The 26,023-nt window shown below is 47.1% G+C and overlaps 1 protein-coding gene across 1 annotated transcript in view; it reads left to right on the top strand.

Moving 5' to 3' along the window:
- Positions 1-335: 335 nt before the first annotated feature.
- Positions 336-26,023, top strand: part of Pebp4 (phosphatidylethanolamine binding protein 4) — a 235,862-nt gene continuing 210,174 nt past the window's right edge. The window contains exons 1-2 of the mRNA XM_052732847.1: positions 336-446; positions 23,077-23,288. Of these exons, the coding sequence (XP_052588807.1) occupies positions 23,095-23,288 (194 nt within the window). The 5' untranslated portion in view covers positions 336-446; positions 23,077-23,094. The remainder of the gene's footprint in view (positions 447-23,076; positions 23,289-26,023) is intronic.

The following is a 26,023-nucleotide window of genomic DNA, read 5'->3' as shown; positions in this document are numbered from 1 at the left end:
AGGCTGAGGCAAAAGTTCAAGGCCAGACCAGGCCATTTAGTTTCAAAATAAGAATGTAAGAGAACCAGAGATGTAGGTCAGTGAAAGGAGCTAGATTCAATCACCAGGACCCCAGTGCTTGAAGTCTCTGGAGACAGTCACCACCATACAGTGAGAACCCAAGAGGGAGGCCTGGGGCTGCGGTGGGAGGCTGAGGTTCAGGCAGAGGAGACGCAGACACTGAGGCCCCCGGGCGAGAGCAGCCAGCGAGGTCGCTACAGCTAGCACTCAGACGGGCCAAGCTGGGGCCAGGAGCTGGCACTGTTAGAGTGAGCTGGCCGCCGCCGCGTAGCCGGCCGGCGAATGCGGCGTAAGCACTGCAGGGCAAGCTCGGGGTGGGGGGTGGCTGCGCAGATCCGCCCCTGCCTGCCTTCCCCTTCCAACCGGCCATTGCTTGCGGATTCCCGGTAAGGACCCGGTGACTCTCTCAAATGACTGCGGCTGGCAAACGACTCAGCTCTAAAAACCAGACTACTTGGACAGTCTCGAGGGGCCTGCCCTACCTAGTTAGCTCCAGAGAAGCAAAGGGGGCGTTGGTTGGGGGATGGGAGGGTGGGAGGGAGCTTCCTGCTGCTCTGGAGGGTCCCGCATTGGGGACTAGCTGAGGGCAGCTCCTCCAAATGCCCCACAACCCAGGTTTGAAAATACTTGTCACCACAACCGGACTTAAAGAAACAATTCCCGGCAATCGTGTTTGCAGAAACTCCTGTCCCTAAGAATTACACAGAACTCCTTATGCTGGGACATTTAATGATTTGTTTTTACAATGGGAAATGAGACTGCAAAAAGAAAGGGGGAAAAACAAAACTCTACAAACAGATAAAAGAGGTGATACCAGGAAGAACACTGGCCCAGAGCAATTCAGTGTTTTCTTTTGATTGGCTGTAGCTAAAAGAGAAAGTTAAATATAGGAGATGTGAGCAAACTTTAAAAATATTGGTTTGGGGTGGCAGGTTATGGGGTCTGGGTGCTCTTAACAGTGATCAAGTTGAAACACCCAGGTTGTAATTTGGGACTGCTCAAGTGTCCGGAGGTGTCCCACACAGCTGTGGGGAGATTCGATTCCTTGGAATGCAGAATTGAAATTTCAAGTGCTTACAGAGTTTGTTTGGTGAGAAAACTTGGCGCTGGACGTTGGTGCAGCATCTGAAGACAGTTAGGATAACAATCAAAGCCGTGCTGGTTAAATGAACTGGCTCTTCTGTTTTTCCAACATTATGAAGGAATTTGGTGATGAAATGAATTCTTTTTCTCCCTTCACACCGGCAAGAAAATACTCAGGTTTTTCACTGTCTGTCCTTATAAATATTCTGATGTGACAACTGAGCGTTTAAACCTCCAGGGATTTTATGTGCTTAAATTATTGAAGCAAATTAAAAATAGGCAAAGAACATGCAAATACGCTTCATTAGAAAGGAATTAAATATGGAAACATTTAAAAACGTTTTACACTGGGCCGTATGTGGCAAGCCTGTCATCTGAGATCCTTGGGAGGGTGAGGTGGAAAGGTCTCCCGTTCAAAGCTCGCCTGGGCTACAGAATGAATTTTAGGCCAGCTTGGGCAACTTAACAAGATCCTGCTTCAAACCGAAAAGCAAAAAGAAGGCGGGAGGTGTAGCCCAGTGGTAGAGTGCTTGCCTAGCATTCCTGAGGCCCTAGGCTCCTGGCATCTCCAGAACTGAAAAGAAAAGTGAAAATTAGGTTTAACTACCCCCCTGCCCCCAGTAAGGGACTACAGCTCTGTCCCTTACACATGGAACCAAAGTGCTCAGCCTTAGATTATATCAAATCAGTAAGAACACTCCCCCGCCGCCGCCCCCCCCCCCTTTGGTGGTAGTAGAGCTTGAATCCAAGACCTCTCTCAAGCATGCTATGTAAGAATGCTTTTGTGGGGGCTGGAGATATGGTTCAGTGGTAAGAGCACATACTGCTCTTTCAGAGGACCTGAGTTTAGTTTTCAGAACCCACATAGGGTGGGGGATCAATGGAATGGGCACTCACATGCACATACCCACACATACCCACTCATATGCACATACAAATAACTAAATAAAATGAATTTTTTTTAACAATGTGTTTATTTCTAAAGTACAGTTTTGCTATGTAGATTAAGCTGGACTTGAACTCTTGATTCTCCTGTCTCTCTCTCCCAAGTACTGGGCTATGGTGTAGGCCATCACAGGGGAGAGTTGAAATATCCTTAGACGGTAATACTCTATCTACTCCCTCTGCTTGCTGGGAATATAAACTGGCAAACCTTACCTGGCAAACACTTAGATGATGTATGTAAGGACCCAGTCAGGGCCCCAGAGATACTATAAAGATTATTGAAGACTCTAACCACTTTATGAATTAGCTACTTCTACTTTATTTTATGTGTATGGCTATTGTACCTGCACAGACATCTGTGCACCATGTGTGTGCAGATCCTTCAGAGGCCAGAAGAGGGCATCAGATCCCCTGGAACTGGAGTTACAGTTATAAGCTGCCCTGTGAGTGCCTGGTCCTTTGGAAGAGCTTATAGAGTGAGTCATCTCTCCAATCTCCAGCTACTTCTTGAATTGACTCTGTGCATGTACAAACAAATCCTTTTGTCTCCTTTAAACCCGGCTTGTACCACTTTAATTCACAGGTGTAAGGACTGAATATAATAAGGTAAAATGGTTGTTTTGGGTTTTTTCCCCTCTTTTCATATATATTCAGAGGCTTAAAACACTCTCATCTACTTTGATCCAAGAAAGTCTAATAAAATCTAAAGAAATAACCTTAGTCCCGAGATACTTAGTGATATCAGTAACGGTGGGGAACACATGAAGGAAAACAGCTTGCCACAGTGTAGGGAAAGGTTTCAATGAATGGTGGATGTCTGTCTGTAAGATGGAATGTGGGTAGCATTGGCTGTCCCAGTGTACACACACACACACACACACACACACACACACACACACACACACATACACCAGTTACATAATTGTTGATTGTTTATTAGCACTCTCAGAAACACATAATAAAGTTATTTCTAGGTGTCAAAATTGTATATCTTAACATTTTATTTTTTTTCTGCATATTTTAAAAAATATTTTCCAAATTTGTATAATACATTTCACTTTAGACTGGGGTGGGAAAGCATCCCAGTGATGCTATGCAAACCCAGGTGTCATGACCTACTTTACTCCCAGGCCTGCCTATGGTCTATATCATGGGATGGGGGTCTACTCCTCCAGCGTGTGGTAAGGAAAGCAGTGTAAGCCTGAATCAGGCACAGGAGAAAATAGCAATCTGGAGCTGGGGTAAACCCTGAGACGTGTGAAGCTGCTGCTGGCAGAAGACGGCCTCCTTTTTCACAGGAAATTTTGTGAGTGGAAGGAGTGCGTTCTGAAACAGTGATAAAAGTATAGTACGGTAAACATACCAGCAGCATCCTCGTTATCACCAGCAAGGATGATGGATGGAGCCAGGAATGCTGCTCACACATCCCAGCATTTGGGAGATGAGATGGGAGGATCACCAGGCTACCCAGTAAAAACCCAACAACAACAAAAACAATCTTTATTTAGTCAGACAGGAGCTCACATCTGTAATCCACTCGGAAGGCTAAGGCAGGGAAATCACATGTTCAAGGCTAGCCCGAGTTATATAATGAGTTGGAAACCAGGCAGGATTATATAAAGAGACACTGTCTACACACACACACACACACACACACACACACACAAGGGACTGGGGAGATGGCTCGGATAGTAAAATCCTGCTGTGTAAGTATGAGGACCTGAGTTTGGTTCCCTAGCATTCACCTAAAAGCACGTGCTGCTCTCGCAAAGGAGCTGGCCTCAGTTCCCAGCACCCACATGGCGGTTCACCACCTCCTGTATCTCTAGTTCCATGGGATCTGACACCCTCTGCTGAACTCCACGGACTCCAGGCATGCATATGGTACACACACATGCATTCAAACAAAAAACAAACACTCACTCATACACTTAAAATAATTCTAAAAATGAATTTGAAGTAGCTTGAGCAGTAACAGTTGAACACGAGATAGTCTGCCTGATAACCACAATGACTATTAAGTGACTAGGAGGGAGGTAGAGTATACACAGAAGTACAGTGGACAAAAGCATAAGGTAGGTCCTGGATGAGACAGAGCCAGATGAAGCTCGATTTCAACATGCTACTCTGAACAAGGCACAGTTTAAAACATAAGAATTCTTTCTTTCTGGAATCTTCCATTGAGTACTCTTGGACAGCAATTGGCCTAGGGCAATGCAGACTACATAAAGCAAGCCATCGATAAGGGACGGTTCTCTAAGTGTCCCACCTTCACTGGTGGTGATGTGCTTTACTCTGTCTTGTCTTGAGCTGTGTCCCTGCGAGAAGGTTCTAGCCATCCTCTGCCCCCAGCTCAGATCTGCCACTCTCAAGGCCAAACTTAAGCTCTGGAGAGTTTCACCTTTTCTTATCTCTGCGTTTAGCTCACATCTTCTTGTCCCCCTCTCCTGGGTCCCTTCTGCCCATCAGGACTTGCATCATAGAAAACCCACTCCCAGAGAGCCTCTCCTCACTTCTTGGGGGTGTTTCCAGGCAGTTTCACTGGGAACCATGTGATCCATTTTGTATGCGTAACAAACTCAATCTCTCCATGCCAGCCATGCACTAAAGCCTAATCCATAGCCTACAGACCTTCCTTGAATATGACCTCAGCATCATCCCCATGAGTTAGGGAAGTCTTCATTCAGCCCCTTTAAGATACAAATTCGGTAGGAAGCAGAGGGCAGGATCCGGCCAACAGCAGCACTCTAGTAAGGTACTGATCTGGATATCGAGGTGGTGTGTTGCCTCAGTGAGTGGGACAGCAGGATTTGACTCTCTGGGGAGAGAAGATGCGGGAGATGTAGGTTTTGGGGTCAGCAGCCTGGGAACACACACTGGGTCCCTGGAAAGGGATATGTGCATTTAGAGAGACCACAGGAAAAGTCTCAAGGGACAGAACGGAGAGGCCATAGCGTTTAGTGTACTTAGCAGGTAGATTATTGACCTTTGCCCCTTTTGTTCACAGGCCTTCCAAGTAGGAGGAACTGAGTCCTAGACCCTGGACCAGCTAGCTGCCTCCCAGCAGCCCTTGCCCTACCCCTGCTCCTCACGGGGTTTAATTACGAGCTCGGGAAGGGATTCCTAGTCGAGGGTACATAGCCCATGACTGCCCTGCTGACTCTACTTTACAAGCCAGCATCAATCCAGCCTGGCCTCCGAGCCTTGTGGGCCTCAGGGACCCAGAGCTTCTCCCTGACCTGGACGGCAGTGACGATGGGAGCCTGTCTCTTTTAGCAAGGCCTTGGGGAGGAAAATTAGAATGTGAAATTGGGCAGAGGCCTGGGCCTGTGGGAGTTAAAGGGAGGCCACCCAAACCTCAGCTTTCCATTGTCATTTGGGGCCCTCGTCTGAGACCCATGGGCCACTTGAGTCTCCCCTCTAGAGCTGCAGGCTCCATCTTGTCTGTTTGTCTCACCCTTAACACTGAAAGAGACACAAAGAACCCGCAGGCCACCCTGCACCCGCACCTTGCCTCTGCCTTGTGACTGTGCTTAATTTAGGCCAAAGGAAAACAGCTCCTAAAATAGAGCTGCTCTGAGAGGCAGCTGCGGCTAGGAAGCACTCCACAGAAAGAGAAAATGTGCAGGTGACAGGGGAGCCTAGTTCTCCTCAGGTGTTACGTAACCCCGGCTAGGAAACTGGGGCCCTAAATCAGCAGAGGGGAGCAAGCTTGCCCTGTCCCTTAAGAGACCTTCTCCCCTTCCTCCGGACCAGGGGGTCGGCCCCACTTTACAGGCAAGGAAGGAGTTGGGTACAAGGTCACCCCTCAAAGCATCCCCAGGGAGCCTGTCATGCATGCCTAAGTGATCACATGACTCCCCCAGAGCTGGCTAGGAGCCTCAGAGGGGTCAGGTGACTCCCAGAAGGGTTGGTGCCTGGGGTGGGTTTCATCTGACCACAGGGGTGGGGGCAGGAGAGGCGGAGAGGGACAAGCTGTCCAGAGAAAGCAGCAGCAGCAGCAGCAGCAGCAGCAGCAGCAGCAGCAGCAGCAGAGGCTGCCCGGTGGCCAGCATTCTCTGGAGTCTGGAACAGTCACCGGCTTAGCATTTTTCATCTCCTTTAACCAGGAGGAGGCCTCTGTCATGCTGGAGAGCTGCCTCCTGCCTTCACTCATCTCCCTATTCCTTCAGTGGTCATTTCATTGCGGGAAGTTCTACTTCCTGTCTGACTTCTACTCCCCTTCCGGACTGACTGTGGGCTGCCTTAGCTTATCTTATACTTTCCCAGGTTTCCTTTCTCCTCCCAAGCTGGTCCTCCCTGGCTTATGTGCACAAACGTCCTTCCTCTGACATCCTTTAAATGCCATCGTCCTTTGTGTTTCCAGCTGGCTCCCAACCAGGTGTGAAAAAGATCATCTCTTGGCTGCTAAAAATGACTGAATTGAGAAGAGGGAAGAGCCATGGACCAAGGAGGGTGGAGTCCAGAACAGTGAAGTCCACAGGAAAGGAGCACCCAGAGGGTGCTGGGGCTATTTGGGGTGGGGGGGTGGGGCTTCGCAGAACTACGGGAGGTTGAAGGGTACCAGCCAGTGCAGGGAAGGAGAGCTACAGATAGTCCAGACAGAGGACAGGGCGCACGTGCAAAGGCCCAGAGGCCAGATGGAGAGCGTGCTTTCATGAAAAACTGTAGCCACTGCAGATAGATTCCGAAAGGTGGGATGAGCATGATGCCATGATTAAATGCCGCACAGCCACCAAGGACTTCTCATGGCAGGCAGTGTGCTTTCCAACCTGACCACATCGGGGGGATACCTGAAGCAGAGGGTTTCTCAAGGCCTGGGTAGCAAAGAAAGAGCAGATAGAAAAGCAAATCTCCGGCCTCACCTCAGATCTGTTGCATCAAAAAGTCTGGGTGCGGGCCCAGTGGCGGAGATTCTGGTGTGTGCTAAGGTCTGGGGACTGCTGAGGGCCAGGGTGAGCAGCTCAGAATGACGTGTGGTCACAGGACAAAATGGCGCGGAACAGGACAAGGCGAGGAAGGAATGCCTGTGGAACACCCAGGGAGGGCAGATGGCCTCAGCGGCAGGGCTGGTGCAAAGTGTCCGCTCTGGGAAACGTTAGAGAGTGAACTTGATGGACTCCTTCCTCCATTAGCAAAAATTAAAACTGGCCAGGAGGGATGGTGTACACTTTAATCCCACCACTCGGGAGTCAGAGGCAAGTGGAGCTCTGTGAATTCAGTGCTGCCCTCATCTACATAGTGAGCTCCAGAGGCTTGGAGGATAAAATACTTAGTTGATAAAAATGCTTGTCTTGCAAGCATGAGAACCCGAGTCTATGAGACCCAGGTGAAAACCCATGGTGTATACTTCTAATCCTAGGACTGGGGAGGGGAAGACGGGTGGATTCCTGTGGCTTGGTAGCCAGTCACACTGCTGGAGAGGCCAGGACCAGTGAGACTCTCTCAAAGATAAGAATGATGACTCCTGAGAAATGCCACTGAGGTTGTCCTCTGGCCTCCGTTTATACTTACACACATGCACACCTGCGCACAAACATGAGCATGCACACACACATTCACACTCAATTAAAACTTCTGTATTTGTCATAAAGATAAATATACTCCAAGGTGGATTGTGTTGACTTCTTTCTTATGAGTTTTTAAAAAGTAAAAAGAGTTGTACAGACCCCTCAAAGAACTGAGCCCTCTTCATTGTGCCCAGTGGATAAGTCGGCCATAACTGGACAGGTGAGAGGCTCAGCAGGGCCCACCTTTCGCTAACTGAAGCAGGGGAGGATGGGACATTGTAGCTAGGATCAGGGCGCTGGGTGGATGAACACTAAAACCATGGAGAACAGAGGAGGAGAAAACCACCCTATCTGTTTCACCCAAGTTCAAGCACGAGATACTTGAGGAATGAATATTCAAGAGGGACTGTCCAGGCGACAGTTGGCTGAGCAGGGCAGGTGCTCCAACACGGGTGTGTAAGTCATGACTGTAAGGGATTACTGAAGCAAAGGGATGGCCAAGGTTGTCCTGGAAGAACCTGAGAGGACAAGAATCTAAGGAGAGGAATCCAAGGGACAGTGACAGTTGAAAGATGGGCCATGTCACATGCACAAGAAATGAAAAGGGAGGTGGAAGGGAAGCTAGAAAAGTGTAGTGCCAACCAGAGGAAGAGACTCAAAGGCCTGGTGTCAGCCCTGTGGAGAGGTCAGCATGTGGGTGTGGAAGGCAGCTGGGAGGCATGGAGACCAGGAGTAGGGCTTCTTCCTCCAAGATGTTTGGCTGTGAAAGAAAGGAGAGGTAGGAGCAGTGGTTAGTGGGTTTGTAGGGGTGTAGAGAGTGTCTGTATTGGTTCCCTGGGAAACAGATGCCAGGATGAGTTTGGCGGCAGGAGAGTTCTTAGGGAGTGCTGAGTGGGGGAAGCTGTATGGATGGAGCCGCTGGGGGAGTGGGTCTATGATGCAGCTATAATGATGACCTTCACAGAGCTTCTGGAGCTGTGCATCTGGGATGGTCCTTCTGGTATCCCTCCATCAGGGAAATGAGAAAGGGGGAGCTTTGCTCTACCTACGTATTACATCTTTCTAATTTCTGTTTTTGTCTTGTTTGTTTGTTTTTTTCTGATACTTTGACATGGAGTGGGATTGCTACCCTTGAGAGACTGGCTCATCCTCTGGGCTGGCTAATCTTAGAGGTGAAAAATTACTCCCCCCTCATAAATACAGCTTTTCACATTTATAGCAATCCAAAGCTTCCCAGTCATCTCATTTGGGCTTGCCCACTATGACCCACCCCAACCATGCCCTGATTGCAGGGCAGATTCTGACACTGGGGACATCCTAAAGCCCATTTAAACTATTCAGATGGAGCTGAAGGACCCTGTTTCACTTTGTTGACTAGTATTTTCAGTAGAAGCCACAACGAAGGCTCTTGGTCACATCCCCCTACCCACTCGGTTTCCTGGATGACTGTGTTTCACCAAGTGGCCCTGTGTATCATACCTTCTTCTGTCCTTGGGATGCTATTCTTCTTGAGGGTGCTGGAATTTGATCCCAGGGCTCCATGCATGGGAAGCCTATACTCACCCATTGAGGCACTTCCGCTCCTGCGCGTAGGGATGTGTGAGCTTAGAGTCTCCTGTTGTGACAATCATATGTATCTGGGTGGCTTACATCTTAATAAAAATAAACTTCTCGGTCACTGAATGAGGCCTGCCCTGAGAATGGGTGTCAGTGTGGCCCAAGCAGCTGCCCTTGTCAGTCCCCACAGGCACTAAGCTTTATTTATTTTACACTGTGGACAGTGAGGTAGGAACGGTGAGGATATATATTTCTGTCCAGAAGGGGGCGCCTGTTGACACATCACAGCATTCACTACAGATCCCTTTTGAAGACATTCTTAGGAAGTGCTCTTAATTGATAAAGCAAATGAAAGGGAAGGATCAAGATGAAAAGAGGGGAAATAAAGAAATGATTGGCAGGAGGCAGAGGCCTGAAGCCAGGAAAAGAGAAAACCTTAGATTCCTAGAAGGATGACTTTCCATGTTGGAAGGAAGGTGGGACAATTCTGGAAGCTCTTGTCCGTAATTCCTATTTTCCTCTGCAAACTAGAAAGGAGAGAGGCAGGGGGAAGGTTTATTGAGGAAGGGGAAGGTTTGTAAAGGTTTGCAAATAGGGAAGAACATATTCAGGCATAGTCGTAGCATAAAGTAGTGAATGAATTGGAGAGCGAAAAAGCAGCTCACAGGAAGACATGTAAGATGACCAGTTGCTGAGGTGGAGTTCTTCTGGGAGATGGTAAAGCATTAGGGTGAGCCCCAAGGCATGCACAGCAAGGCAGGGTGGTGGTAAGCACTCAAAAGGGGGGTAGCATTTGAAGACTTGAAGCCAGAGTGTGCTGTATCTCAGATGTGTGGTGCTGAATTTTGTCTATAAATGCCAAGCTCTGAGTAGAGCAGAAGGTGAATGAATCTGAACATCATCAATGGGTGAAGTGGGGTGGGGCAAAGAGGTCAGTGAGTGGTATTGATAGGGAGATCTAGAAGGGTAGCTTGTCCCGGAGGCTGGATGAATTCTGCTAGAGATTTGTCTCAAGTTGTGTCTCTCACTGTCCTAGTTAGGGTTGCTATTGTTATGATGAAACACTATGACCAAAGCAACTTAGGGAGGAAAAGGTTTATTTGGCTTACATTTCCACATCACAGTTCATCATTAAAGGAAGTCAGGACAGGAACTCAACAGGGCAGGAACCTGGAGATAGGAACTGATGCAGAGGCTATGGAGGAGTGCTGCTTACTGGCTTGCTTCCCATGGCTTGCTCAGTCTGCTTTCTTATAGAACTCAGGACCACCAGCCCAGAGATGGCACTGCCCACCATTAGCTGGGCCCTCCCCTACTGATCACCAATTAAGAAACTGTCTGTCTGTGGCTGGATCTTATGGAGGGATTTTCTCAATTGAAGCTCCCTCCTTTCAGATGTCTTAAGTTTCTGTCAAGTTGATAAACTAGCTAGGACAACCACCATGAAAGGAGCCGTGGGCGTTCCTCCTTTATCAGTTTGTTCCTTAGGCCACCCTGTGAACTGGTTGTGAGCTTCTGATGCTCCTATGGTCCCTGGTCCCAGCTCTCTCTCTCAGCCAATGCTCCAGCAGACTCCATGAACTCTGCCAGGCCTTCCTCACTATGATGTACTGCAACCTTCTTAAACCCTGAACCAAAATAAATCTTATCTCCCATAATTTATTCCTGTTAGGCTATTAATCACAGTGGCATGAAAAGTAACTAATATAGAACCCCAATGCAGAAAATGGAAACACGCTCCAACCATTTGCCTTTCCCTCCCCACATGCTGTACCCCAAAGATTCCTGAAGTTCCTCCACAGAGCATCGGCTGAAAATCCAGAGCTCCAATCCATCCTTTACCTGAGAGTGGAATCTTCTCTGCAATGTCCCTGGTTGGGCATGGGAGGACCAATCTGGACATTTTGCTGAAGAGTTCCCTGTGAGTCCTCAGATAGCCCATGAGGGGACTTACTGGACTTACCATCTCATCAATGATTGCTACCCTTATATTAGAAACCTGCCTCCACGTCATTCCATCCCTCTCTCCTAGGATGGCAAGACTCCACTAACCCTTTGCTTGCACACCCTAGGACTGTTTGGGAAATTATCACACAGGTGAGAGTTGCATCTAAAGGAAGACAGAATAAACTATGTAAAGACCTGCCCTGTTCCCAGCAGGTGCCCTCTGACAAGACGCCTCTCTGAGCAGGTATGCCAGGAGAAGGAATGTGAGCAGGCCACTCTCAGCTTTCCTTTGAGATCTCAAAGGAAAGATCTAGGCCCCAAGCTCATCCCAGGCCTGAGCTCTGGTTTTTGGCTGGTATCTGTGGACGCCCTGACACCTGGGCCAGAACCTCTCTCCTTCAACAGGCCACACTTGCTGTGGGTGATTGTCTTGGGTTTAATAACTTGACTGTATTCAGTCCTCAGTCTGGCTCCAGCACAGCAATCACATGATCAGATGCGAGGGCTTGGGACGAAGGCAGCCCCTAAGGATTTGATACATGCATTCTGGACTGATCAAAGAACAGAGGCGGAGCTGACAGCACACAGCCTGGAAGACTCATCCACGCAATCTCCAATGCTAGCCTCCGAAGACCAGGGCCCTCAGCCTAACTCTGACCCATGGCGGCACTTTAACTCAGAACCTGTTCTCTACTGCTTAGTTTTTGTTCCTTCTCAGTACAGTCGCTGATGTTAGGTAAATGCACGTCTTGCCCACTAAACGGCCTGCTGCTGTGTGCGGCCTGGCAGTGATGGGCGGAGCTGAGAGCGCCATTTTTGCATATGGGAGGGCTCGAAGATGTTTAGGATTCGATAACTTCTCCACTCGCCTTCCTCGGAAGAAAACAGCTAGGCCACCATTCCAGACCTGGCTGAGACCACTATTTTTTCCCCTTTCTGATTCCGCATTGCTATAGCAGCAAGATAGCCAAACCCCAGAGACTGGCAGCATCTGGCCTGGAGAAGACCCAGAGACTGACTGTTGATGAGTGAGTGAATGAATGAATGAATGAATGAATGAATGAATGAATGAATGAGTAGGATGAGACACAGAAGAGTGTCCAAGAAACAGGACTCCAAAATGTCCTGTGACCATTGGAGCTTGGGGTGGGGGGGCTGTGAACCTGAGAGATAGTTTGTTGCAAGGAAGGGGCCTTCGTGTTCACAGGACTTTTGGGGGGAGATGGAAAAGGCAGGCAGCCAAGGAGAGCTTAGCAGGGGGGAGGGCAAGCACATAGGCTTTGGATACAGAAGGATCTGGGTTGGGATCCAGCTTTTCCATTCACTAATTGTGTAGCTTTTGATAAGTTTGCCAAGCTTCAGCTGCAAAGCAGGGACCTAGGTCACAGGGCTGGATTAAATGGAACAGTGCAAGTTAGACATGCTCACGGGGTGCTTGGTACATCGTGAATGCCAACACGGTCACTGTCTTTGGAACACGTTCAGTGGCACGAGCATCCAATGGAGCAGGATACCTGGAGACAGAGAGCAGAGGCGGGAAGTGTTTATTCTCCTTTTCCTTCCTGTGGACCAGCTCAGGAAACTATAGGGCAGTTAGATATGTCTGTCCCGAAGCTTCCTTTGGAGGTGCTTCCAAAAAGTGATGGAGGCTGGCACTAACTGTAAAGATCTCACAGCTCTTCTTCAGTTCAGTGGCACCAAGGACCCCTGGATGGCAGCAGGGACTATCTGGAAGGGATGCCCCCACCTCACTGGCACTCACTGGCACCTCCTGAGCTGCCATCTTGCAGTTTCACTTTGCTCTGTTTGTAGTGGTGGGGATCAGGCCCAGAGACTTACTCCTTCTTGGCCAACACTCTACCACTGAGTTACACTGCGGTCACCATCTTTCAGGTTGGGTGAAATGTGCTAAGCTTTGAGCTGGGCCATAGCGGGATCAGCATCTTCCTGCCTTCAGGACCTTCTGAGTAAACACCTGCCACTCATTTTTGCTTAACACAGGAACTTGGAACGGGCAGCTCCAGACTCTCCTAAGAAGCATCTAATGGTGTCTGGGTCTTGCCCTCTGGGAGTCCAACAGAATTCCCCTGGGGTATGACAGCCTGTGCTATTTCTGAGTCTCTAATCTCTCTCTCTCTCTCTCTCTCTCTCTCTCTCTCTCTCTCTCTCTCCCTCCTCCCCTCCCTCCTCTTCTATTTTTCTCTTCCTCCCCCTCTCCTTCCCAGTACAGGGGCCTTGGGCATATTAGGCAAGTGCTTTACGATTGAACTATACCCCTAGGCCCTCTTTTTTGCTTTAAAAAAAAATTTTTTTTGAAACAGAATTTCATATATCTCATATATCTGGCCTTGAACTTACTGTGCAGTAGAAGATGGCCTTGAACTTCTGGATCCTCTTGTCTCCACCTCCTGAGTCCTAGGATTTACAAGTTTGCATCACCATGCCCAGTTTATGTGGTGCTATGACCAAACCCATGGCTTTATATGCACTAAACCCGTACTCTACCAAATGAGCCGAATTCCTCAGCCCTTGTCTTTTTTTAAAAAAAAGAGATTTATTTATTCACGTATTTTATGTACATGAGTGCTCTGTCTTCATGCACACCAGTAGAAGGAATCTGATCTCATTGCAGATGGTTGTGAGCCACCATGTGTCTGCTGGGAATTGAACTCAGGACCTCTGGAAGAACAGTCAAGCGCTCTTAACCGCCTCCCCAGAGCTCTCATCTTTTTATGTTTTATTTTGACACAAGATCTCACTAAGGTGCTGGGACTAGCTTTGAACTCCCCACCCCATAGCTCAGTGCGGCTTCTTGATCTTGAAAGCGTCTCTTGCCTCAATTTACCAAGTAACTGAGATTGTGAGTCTGTGACATCCTTTCTTTTCTTGGGAGGAATTCTTGGGAAGGAATCAAGTAAAGTTGGAAATCCAGGTGTGGTTGTTCACACACAGCAGGAGATCCAGGTTCAGAGACCCAGATCTTTGTCCTAAGCTGCTTTCTTCATTTGTGGCGAGAACGGTTCCCGCCTCCCATTTTAGGAGAACTGCATCTGGGGAGGCTGGGAGTGCAGTTCTTCCTTTGAATTTCTCCAGCTCACACAGGGTGAGGAGGCAAAGGCTCCAAGGAAGTTCTCCGTCTGAGCCTTCCTGCCCTTTGCACTGTCTCCAAAGGCTGGACCCAGCTGTTTGCCTTTCTGACTCTGCATCTGTCTGCAGCTTTCTCATTCTGCCTCTGCCGTGTCCCTTGAAAAATCAGAGGAACAGGGAAAGAACTGTCCTCAGAATCCTTTGAAGGAAGGACTGCAACCTCTCCTGTTCCTCTTTTTCTATCCCCTCCCACCCTAAGTAAAAGGACCCCCCTGGAACTTCCCTGGAACTTTCTCCAACTGCCTTCCCAACAGCCAACTGTCCGGTGCGTCTTCTGGAAACATTCTCTAAGACTTTCAGCCCCACTAGAGCAAACATTGTGAGGGCACCCAGGACAGACTTCAGACCTCTGCCAGCTTCAAAACAGATCGAAATCCCCGAAGCAAGAGTGGAGGCAATCTGGTAGCTAATGCCCCTAAGCCAGGTAAGTGAAAACAGCACTTTTGACTCCTGGTGTGCGGTAGGGACTTCCCATAAGCCAGAGGAAAAAAGAGGAGAGACTGAGACACAGAAATCCGGCCTAGAGAGGTGATAGGAATCAGTGTTAAGGATAGCATTTTCTAACTCTCTAATTTCAGGTGATTTGAATACATCATTTATAGTGTTTCTGTGTTTGTCTCTGAGCGTAAATACTTCTCTAACCCTCTTAGAAAGAACATTGGAATATTTTTCACTGCTGGGGCTCAGAGCTAGGCAAAGAGCATAAGGGACCATCGCAAGCTTCAATTCTGACAGTCTTAGCCCGTGTCCTTCCTTAGAAAAATTTGATTTTAATTTACGTGTCTCTGTGTGTGTGCCACATGTGTGCAGGTATCCATGGAGGCCAGAAGAGGGCATTGGGTCCCCCATGCAGTTGTGGGTGCTAGGAACCAAATGGCCACTTTCGGCAAGGGCAGCAAGCACTCTTAACTGCTGAGCCGTCTCTCCAGTTCCGTATTTCCTTCCTTGTGGCATTCTCATTCCTTTTGTGAAATAGGAAAAAACAAACAGCGGCGGTGGTGGCGCACGCCTTTAATCTCAGCACTCGGGAGGCAGAGGCTGGAGGATCTCTGGGAGTTCGAGGCCAGCCTGGGCTACAGAGTGAGTTCCAGGACAGGCTCCAAAGCTACACAGAGGGACCCTGTCTCGGAAAAAAACAAAAACAAACAAACAAACAAAACAGCAACCAACCCCCACCATTTCCTCCCATCCTCAGAAGTATAGGGACCCAGAGATTGGATTTGTCCCTGGAAGGAGAAAGTGAGGTTCAACTTTGGTGAAGTCCAACTTTGTCTTTTTTGCTTCTGATCCTTGTGTTTTTGATTAAAAAAAAAGTCGCCGGGCGGTGGTGGCGCACGCCTTTAATCCCAGCACTCGGGAGGCAGAGCCAGGCGGATCTCTGTGAGTTCGAGGCCAGCCTGGGCTACCAAGTGAGTCCCAGGAAAGGCGCAAAGCTACACAGAGAAACCCTGTCTCGAAAAACCAAAAAAACAAAAAAACAAAAAAAAAAAAGTCATTGACAAATCCATGACATTTTAATAACAGTTTCCCTCCTGTGTTTTCTTATAAGAGTTCTGTACTTTTTGTTCTTAGATTTAAAACTGTGACCCGGTTTTTATATATGGTATATTCTTGGGCATGTGACTCTCTGGTCACATGTTTCTAGCTAACAACATCATGTGTTGAGATGGTGGTCCCTGTTTTATGTTCTTAGTATCTTTATTGGAAATCATTAGACCACAATACATACAAAGGGTTATTTCTGAACTTCTTATGTAGACAAAGCTAGCCTTGAACTCACAGAGATCTATAGTATACTTTCTCTTGGGCCACCAACCAGCTCCCAAATCATGACATGGAGACTTACTATTAGCTATGAATGCTTGACCTTATCTTAGCTTTTATTTTAACCTGTTTCTCTTTATATTTTGCCTCAGGGCTTTTTACCTTTCTTTCTGTATGTCCTAATTTCCTGCTTCTCGTGTCTGGCTTGCTGATGGCTGCCTGGCTTCTGGCCCCGGGCATGTCCCTCTCTTTCTCCCTTTCTCCTCTCTTCTCCTCTCCTCCCCTCTCCTCTCCTCTTCTCTCCCTTCCCCCCTCCCCTTCCCTTCCTTTCCCTTCTCCTCTTCTCTCCTCTCCTCCCTCTCTCCTAGATTTCTCCTCTTACTTATTCTATCTTTCAGCCTTGTCTGTCCTTTCTCTGCCTCACTATTGGCTGCTCAGCTTTTTATTAGACCAATCATGTGCCTTAGGCAGGCAAGGTAAAACAGCAACACATCTTTACATCGTTAAACAAATGCAGCAAAAACAAATGTAACAGACCTTTACACAGTTAAAGTAATATTGTAGCATAAACAAATGCAACACATCTTTGCCTAGTTAAAGTAATATTCCACAACATTTTCCCCCCTTTTGTCTAAATAAAAAGGAAGGATTTAACTTTAACAGAGATCTACCTGTCTCTGCCTCCTATAAGCTATGATTAAAGGTGCATCCCACCACAAACCAGCCCGAATTTTTCTTTTTTTGATGTAAGCATTCCCTGTTTCTTTTTTAAACAATTATTTATGTGATTGTGTGTGTGTGTGCATTCCAGATGCCAGAGAGGACATCAGATATCCTGGAGCTAGAATTACAGGCAGTTGTGAGCTGCCTAACATTTTGGAAGAGCAGTATGTGTTCTTCTTAACCATGGTGCCCTCTTTCCAGCTCCATTCACTGTTTTTTTTTTTTCTTTTCTTTCTCTCTCTCTTTTTTTTTGAGACAGGGTTTCTCTGTGTAGCCCTAGCTGTCCTGGAACTCACTCTATAAACCAGGATGGTCTCAGACTCACAGAGATCCACCTGTCTCTGCCTCCCAAGTGCTGGGATTAAAGGCGTGTGCCACTATTACCCAACCATTCACTTTTTCTTACTGTTTTTTTTTTTTACAGTGATCTGAGAGCATGACCAGCTTTCTCTGTATCCAGTCTGCCTCTGTATAGTGTGTTTCATTTTCATTTCTCTCTGCTTGTTTTCTGATCTCCCTTATGATCTCTTTGTCTGTTTACTGGTGTGCTGTTGATGGACTGGGGATGTCCTTTGGAGATAGACGACTTGCCTAGCAGGCATGAGACCCTGGGTTTGATCTCCAGCATCATCAAAAATGTGTGTTATTTCATTTCAACCTGTTTGTAATTTTTCCAGCATTTCTTCAGGCTTGCAGCAAAGGCCTTTACCCACTGAGTCCTTTCAGGAGAATATTGAAGTCTCCTACTATGATCATGTTATTTTCTAGTTTTACTCTATGGAATTCAAAATACATGCTGTACGGTTTCCATATTTTGTATCCATTAAGAATTGCTTTTGTGGCCTAACACAGAATGTGGGAGAATATTCCCTGTGTTTAGTTTGGGAACATGTTCATTATCCTGTTGTTGTGTGAGCTGTTACATTTGTCTTAATACATTCAGTTGGTTTACAGTATTGTTCAGGTCCTCTATTTCTTTATTGAAATGACCCAATAGGTAAAGACACTTGGTGCCAAGCCAAACCTGATCAGAGTTCAATTCCCAGGACCCAGGAGGTAAAAGGAAACTCCCATAAATTGTCCTTTGATCTTTACATATATACATACCATGGTCTGTGAATTCCCCACAGTGAGTAAATGCAATAAAAAAACTTGAAAGTATACTATTAAGTTCTCTGTTATCATCAAGTTATCCATTTCTCTATTTAATTCTGTCAATGTTTGCAGACTCCATATACTTTGGATTATTGATGCTTTGGATTATTATATCTTTTTGTATTAGTCTGTTTTCTGCTGATAAAATAAAATAGGATAGCTTCTATATAAAGAAATGGGACTCATTTAGATTATAGTTTTGTGGGTACAAGAGCATGGTACCAATATCTGCCTGGCTTTGGTAGAGAACTTTTTGGCTGCCTCATGTGGTATGTGGCATCAAAATGGCAGAGCCAATGTAAGAGTCAGAGATCATATGAGGCAAAAAGCCAGAGAGTTGCCTCTCAGACTTATTTCTTTATAATAGTTCTCTTGTGAAAACTAACCCTGGTCACTAACTCCTTCCAAGGATGGGGCCCTTAATCACTTAAACACTTCTCATTCGTCTCTACCTCCTTTGCTTCCTTGTAGTTTTGTTTTTGTTTTCCTTGTTGTTTGATTGTTTCTTGAGACAGTATCCCTTTATGGAACCTAGGCAGGTTTATAACTCACCTTTATGGCCCAGGCGATCCTTCTGCCTCAACCTCCCCCCAGTTCTGGGATTAATGGCAAGTGCTGCCACACTAGACTATGCCTCCTAAAGGTTTTACATTTCTTTTTCTTTCTTTCTTTTTTCAGTTTTTTAGACTTTTATTATTTTATGTCTTTGCATCTGTGCACCATATGAGTGGTGTCATAGAAGGTGGTGAGCTTCTGTGTGGATGCTGGGAATCGAAACCAGGTCTTTTGCAACAAATGCCCTTAAATCACTGAGCCTTCTCTCCAGCCCAGGTTCTAGATTTCTTAGTTTCCAACATAGTCACAACAGGAACAGAACTACCATCATCCACACATAGCCTGATACTAGCAATCTTCTTGGTGTATTGACTTTTTATGTGTATACATGTTTTGCCTGAGTGTGCGTCTGTATACTACATGCATGCAGTTCCTATAGAGACCAGAAGAGGGTGTTGGATCACCTGTAACTGGAGCTGAAGACAGTTGTTAGCTGCCATGTGTGGGTGTTAAGAACTGAATTCCTGTCTTCAGAAAAACAGCATGTGCTCTTAACCACTGAGCCATCTCTCCATCTTATGGGTGGTGATGGTTGTTTGTTTTAAGATGTGGTCTCTCTGTGTATCTCTGACTGACCTGGAACATGCTATATAGACCAGGATGACTTTGAACTTACAGAGATCCGCCTGCCTCTTTCAAGGTGTATAAAATCACACCACGTTCTCTTTATGCTAGGACCATGTTCTCTTTACTCTAACCTGTCAATATGTAACTCTTTCCTCTAAGTTTTGACTGGAAGATTGAGCAATTTTTATAACATAATTTTTTATTGATTCTTTGGGAATTTCACATTATGCACCCCAGTTCAACTCATTTTCCAGTCCATCCATGTCCATCTTTTACCTTTGTATCCTTCCTCTCCAAAGAAGAAGAAGAAGGAGAAGAAGAATTCACTTTATTCCTCTGTCTTCCCATCACATATTCCTTTGTCTTAATGGCACTGGGAGCTGCAGTGTGTCACATAGTATATATACCCTTTCGCTCAAACAGCTTTACTTGCAAGTGTTCAATGCAATGAGTTGTTGGTCTGATTCAAGGCCTCTGGCTTTACTATACCATCAGTACTGGACCCTCACTGAAACTCCTCTTGGATATCCTGCTGTTGCCCTGTGTCATGGAGATCCTGTAGTTATGCATGTTTCTGCAGGACCCATTCCTTCATGCACTCCAGCAGCTCATAGATGGGGTAGGTGTTGGGATGGGTCAACTCAAAACCCTGGATGTGGGCCTGGGTGGTAGCTGAGTTGGTCAGACTGGGCCTCCACGGGGACCCCCATGTTGTGGAATATTGTTTTAAGATGTGTTATGGGCTGGAGAGATGGCTCAGAGGTTAAGAGCACCAGCTGCTCTTCCAGGGGCCCTGAGTTCAATTCCCAGCCACCACATGGTGGCCTATAACCATCTATAATGAGATCTGGTGCCCTCTTCTTACTGCAGGCATGTGTGCAGGCAGAACACTGTATACATAATAAATAAATGAATCTTTAAAAAAAGATGTGTTACATCCATTTATGCTGTGGAATATTTGCATAATGTTGCATAAATTTGTAAAACATTGCATAAATGATGCAAAGATGTGTTGCATTCTTTTATGTTACATTTGTTTAACTCTGTGAAGCTGTGTTACTTTGCCTGCCTAAAACACCTGATTGGTTTAACAAAGAGCTGAATGGCCAATAGTAAGGCAGGAGAAAGGATAGGTGGGGCTGCCAGGCAGAGAAAATAAATAGAAGAGAGAGACAGAAGAGCAAAGAAAAGAGAAGGAGAAGATGATGCCAGGGGTCAGCCACACAGCCACAGAATAAGAAGGAAAGAAAGGAATATAGAATAGAAAAAGCCAAAATCCCAGAGGCAAAAGGTAGACAGAATAATTTCAGAAAAGCTGACTAGAAATATGCCAAGCTAAGGCCGGGCATTCAAAAGTAAGAATAAGTCTCCATGTATTTATTTGGGAACTGGGTGGTGAACCCCCCAAAGAGTCAAAAAAAAAAAAAACCCCAAACCCAACAACACCTACTCTCAAGACAAGGGGCAGGGTCAGTTCTCCCTCACCCAAAACGCCATGGCTGCCAGGCAGGAGCAGAGGCAGCTCTCCTGCACCCCTGCTGTAGGGTCGGTTTTCCTGAGTCCATGCCACTCTCCTGCTGCAGCTGCAGTTGATGGACAGGGCCAGCTCTTCTATGCCCAGGCCACTGGGCTAGCTCTCCTGAGCCCACAAATTGGGCAATTTAAATCTAAAGTAGTCACTGATAGTCAATGACTTGTTTTGCCATTAAAAAAAAAATTGGTTTTAGTTCCCCCCGCCCCATTTCCACCCTTCCATGCGATCAGCATTTGATTAACTTCTAATCTCCTTTTGTATATATTGTACAGGTGTACTTTGTGGTTATCATGCGGGTTACATAAGACCTCACAAAGTTATCACAATCCAATTTGAGTAGATGCAACATAACCTCAATTACTTATAAAAACATGTTCTTATGGCACTCTATGTTGTCCTCCATTTCTGTGTTATTGAAGTCACAATTTATATCTTTAGGTACTGTTTACCTACTAAAGACAGATGTATGGTTCTTTGTATTTACTGTTTTCAAATCTATATTTTTTTTTTTTTTTTTTTTTTTTTTTTTTTTTTTTTTTGGTTTTTCGAGACAGGGTTTCTCTGTGTAGCTTTGCGCCTCTCCTGGAACTCACTTGGTAGCCCAGGCTGGCCTCGAACTCACAGAGATCCGCCTGGCTCTGCCTCCCGAGTGCTGGGATTAAAGGCGTGCGCCACCACCGCCCGGCCATTCAAATCTATATTTTAAAAGGAGAGTTACACACTAACCTGAAAACAGCAAGCTTTTGGTTTTGTTCATTATTCGCCTCTAATGGAGATCTTCACATCTATCCTTCATCTGCTCTCACCTTCTTTTTCATTTCCACCTAAACATTTGGCTCATCATCTCTTACAGTGTAGCTCTGCTGATCATGAATTCCCTCCTCATCTGTTCACTTAGCTTCATTGCTGATTTGGAGGATAGTCTTACTGGGTATAGAATTTTTGGTTGACTCTTGGTTTGTTTGTTGCTCGTTTTAGCACTTGAAATACATTTTCCCATTTCTGCTGGACTCCTGGATTCCTCGTTGAGGAGTCGGCTGCTAATGATGATGGAGGATTCTATACAGAACAAATTATATATTTCCCTGCTTCTTTCAAGACTTTGTTTTTTGTCTTTGGTTTTCAGTAGTTCAAACACGTGTCTTGGTGTAGGCCTATTTGAGTTCATCTGGAGTGGGTGATGACGTCCAGTTTCTATTTCAGAAGTTTGACATGAGGATTGAGCGATTGAAGTGTCTGGTTCACCAGAGTTGTGAGCCCTCCCCCATCGCCAGGCTGTCATTCCTTGCCTGGGCTAGGGACTAGATCTGAGCCCAGGGATGAGACCACAAGAAACCAGATTACATGTATGGACCTGAGTGTGGCTTTCTCAGCTCTTCTTAGACAGATGTGCCTGAATAGCTTCCTTTCCAAAGCCTGTCATCTCCAGAAGCCCCTCCTATGGTGTATTGCCATCTGTCGTCTCTGTTCCAGGTATCTGTGGGTCCAAAGACCCTGCTGTGTCTTTCCTCAGTTGAGACTTGAGCTGGATAAAAGTCTTGTGGGCTACCCCTAGATTGTTAAAGACAGTAAAGTTTATTTTGCCCTGTCCAGTTTGAGAAAGGGAACCAGGAATTCAGCCGCCGTCTTCCCCAGGCAAATGCCATGCTCTGGTTCTGGATGAACTATAAGCTTTGTGAGCACAAGCACAGCAATTAGTCCATATGCCACAGCCTGGCACTAGGTAGAGGAATGGATGGATGGGTGGATAGATAGACAGACAGACAGACGGATGGACAGACAGACAGATGGATGGATGAATGGATGGATCTGAGAAGTGGTTAGCTTACCCCAAATGAGCACTTCCTGCACGACTCCCTCCCCTTCCAATGCTTGACTCTTCTTTCCTTCTCGCAGCAGTGTTGACAGTAAGATCTTAGGATGGAGAGTCGTGCATGCTTGGCAAGCTTCAGAGTGTGAGACTGAAAAATATGTTTAATTTGTAGAACCGAAAGGAGGGATTTCCTGCTAGAGTTTGGGGTCCTGGAAGCAGAAAAGAGTTCCACTCAGAATCAAGAGACACAACCTCCAATCTCATTTTCCTAAGTGAGGGTCTTTCGACTTGTTCTAGTGATGGGGAGTGATGTGGCTTAGTGAAGAAGAGCAACCCCCCCCCCCAGTGGCTTGGCAGTCACTGGAGCAGAAGCCAGGGGTCCAAAGTCCCCAGTCTCTAGGATCAACAGGGTGGATCACACCTATCCAGCCTCTGCTGCAAGTTCTAATCAGAATTCCCTCCCTGAAGCCTAGCTGAAGGGCTACTTCAAGGGAGAGCAATGTTTCATACCAGGAACACCGTTCCCACCTTCCCTGAGTCCCCACTTCCCCCCATCCCTCATCCCCCCCCCCCCCCCGACTCCTACCTCCCACCTCCCTCAGATTGGGACAGACTCTTCCTGCCCACCTTCAAGCTCTACCCTGTTTTTCTTGCAGTTGCCTGGGAATACGGCAATGAAGCTGGGCGCAGCGGCCTTGTGCCTGTGCCTCCTTGCAGTAGCAGTGTGGCTGGGCCTCTCAATGACAACATCGGAGTCATCTGGAGGAGGGCCTGGAGGAGGTGGAGGAGGGCCTGGAGGAGGTGGAGGAGGAGGAAGAAAAAAATGTTCTCCTACACCCTTGCCGAAAGCAGACGTCTCACTGTGCCGGTAAACAGAGCAGGCAGAGTGGGAAGGGGCGGCCTCCTGGAGTGGGCACCCAGAACTCAGTGGCACCGTGTCTTAGCCAGCTTTTGCGAGAGCAAGCATAAAGCCTGGAGACCACCTTGACAGAGGGTGATGGGGTCAGGGGTGTGCTGAGGAGAAGACCCCGAAGATAAAGCTAGTCATCAAGATCCACCCAGAAAGCCCCCTCCCTGAGGTTTCCAACAAAGTGGCCTTTTAATGAAAAGAAGGCGTGCTCACCATCAGAGACGGATTTTTTTTTTCTTTTTTTCATTTTTTTTTTTTTTAAAGCAGTTAGGCCCGTGTGTGTTTTGCCAGGGAGTGAGCGCGGTCCCAGCTGGAGCCCAGCTACCTTCATTCCTTCCAAGGCCACAGGCGCTCCCCACTCTGGGTTGCCACCCGCTGCAGACCCTGGAGTTCTGCACTCGCCTCACAGCCGGTAGATTGGAAATGTGAGTCTTCGTTTTCCCAGACTCCTGAGCCGTCCTGAGGTTTCCCTTTCCTTTGCCGCGTTTCGGCCATTCTCTCTGCCCGTTGGGAGCTGAGGAGACTTGCCACACCCTAAAATCACCCGAGAAACCCGAATTGAGGACTTGCCTCCATCAGACTGGCCTACGGGCATTTCTTTGACTAGTGATTGACGATTGACGTGAGAGGGCCCAGCCCACTGTGAATAGTGCAACCTCTAGGCAGGTGGCCCTGGGTCCTATAAGAAAGCAAAGTGAGAAGGCCATGGAAACCAGCCAGGAAGCAGTGTTCCTCCGTGGTCTTTGCCTCTAGGTTCCTGCCATGGCTTCCCCAACGATGGGCTGTCAAGTGTATCATGAAATAAACCCTTTCTTCTCCCAAGTTGGTTTGGTCCCTGATTTACCACAGCAACGGAAGGAAAACTAGGAAAGAACACAGAACCACCCGCTAGGGACCAACTGTTCAAACACATGAGCCTATGGGGAACATTTCTATCCAAGCCTCAAGACCTTTGTAAGAGGTGGCCTTGGAAATGAAGACATGGCATGGACATGTCAGCCCGGAAGGCAGAGCAATCCCTTCTGTGCTGGATCTCTCCTAAGGAGACCTGCTTAGCTCAGCTTCTAGCCTTGAGGGTGGTGCCTGCTCCTCTGTGGAGTCTGGCAGGGAATTCTGGGATGTTGAACTTAGTACTTAGAGGCATGAATCCATGAAGGAGAAATGTTACTTCTGTTTCAAGTGAAGATAAATTATCATTAAGCATGATTTTCAAGGCAAGGCCTTGCCTACATCTGGCAGAACCTAGGCTCAGTCTCAGACCTGGAACAACTATGGGGATCCATCTGACTTTGTTTGGTACCCTCCATGGCTGCAGCAAATGTGTGTGGATAGTCCTGTAAACCTTCCCGACGATGGGGAGCATCTCCCAGAGCCATGCTGAAGGTCTCAGCCTTTCAGAGCACCCCCTTACCTCCAGGCCTAGGGCTCTTCTTTAACTTCAGCCCACTTCCCCTCATTTTTTGCTTAGGGGACTGCATAAGACAACTACCAGTTCTTTCTTACTAAAGGAAAACACTCTGAGGTGTATGTAAGTTTAGAAACACCTTGCCCCCCGCCCATGCTTCTTGGCATATCTTTCTACGTGAAGCAGCCTGCTGCCTTTCACACACTGGGCTGGCAATGCCCTATGGGTAAGATGGGTGGGCAACAAGAACACAGAACCTGATCCCCTGGCAGGTCCTGTCAAGCAGTTTCCATGGCTCCGAGCCCATCCACCAAACAAAGCTGCTGACATCAATTGTTTAACCCTTTCAGTTCCACTAGGATAAACGGGGGGGGGGGGGGGGGGGGGGACCTGCTATGGGGCGGGGAGGCCCCTCTGTTTTCACCTCCCTGTGACGCTCAGTTTTTCCCAAGTCCCTGCCACATGCAGACTGTTTCTCTTGTGTGAGAGAGTGTGACTAGACCGGAGGCAGAAGTAAGCCAACTAGTCTTTAGAATGTTGCTACAAATATACATGAAAAAGAAACACGCCTTGAATCCCAGCACTCTGGAGGCAGAGGCAGGTGGATCCCTGTGAGTTCCAGGCCAGCCTGGTCTACAGAGGGAGTTCCAGGCCAGCTTGGTCTACAGAGGGAGTTCCAGGCCAGCCTGGTCTACAGAGGGAGTTCCAGGCCAGCCTGGGCTACAGAGGGAGATCCAGGACAGCCAAGGCTACACAGGGAAACCCTGTCTCAACAAACAAACATGAATGAATGAATGAATGAATGAAAACCTATCGAGAGCTGCTAGTAGCAAAAGTCCATGGAGTATACAGCAATGACAACCAGAGTTCAGAAGGTCAACCTATCAGAACTAAGGGTTCTGTTTAGAAGAAACCATCACGCAAGGCGTTATGGAATTACTGCCTTTTGAATGAGCTGGCTGTCTCTTGTTGTAAACTTCTGGTGCAATAACAGCTATGATTCTCCCCATTTACCGTGCATCTCCATGTTATGTGTACATGCAATCTCACAACTGCATCTCAATCTTGGGCACAACTTTCCCTATACATTTGAGGTAACTAGATAACTTTCCCCAGCTGTGTTTATTTTTCATTAACATGAATCTGGCCAGGGCCATTCTCCAGACAAAAGTATTTCAGCAAAGATACCTTTTTCCAAGGACAAGAGAAATAAACATTAGCTCATCTCACCCACAGAGAGAGAAAAGAACCACTAACAATTAAATTCTCAACCCCTTACCTTCACCCC

The sequence above is a fragment of the Peromyscus californicus genome, unplaced genomic scaffold, assembly GCF_007827085.1.
Source record: "Peromyscus californicus insignis strain IS unplaced genomic scaffold, ASM782708v3 Scaffold_12__1_contigs__length_115047231, whole genome shotgun sequence".
NCBI lineage: Eukaryota > Metazoa > Chordata > Mammalia > Rodentia > Cricetidae > Peromyscus > Peromyscus californicus.
The sequence above is the reverse complement of the archived record's forward strand: the minus strand, read 5'-3'. Positions and strand labels throughout refer to the sequence as shown.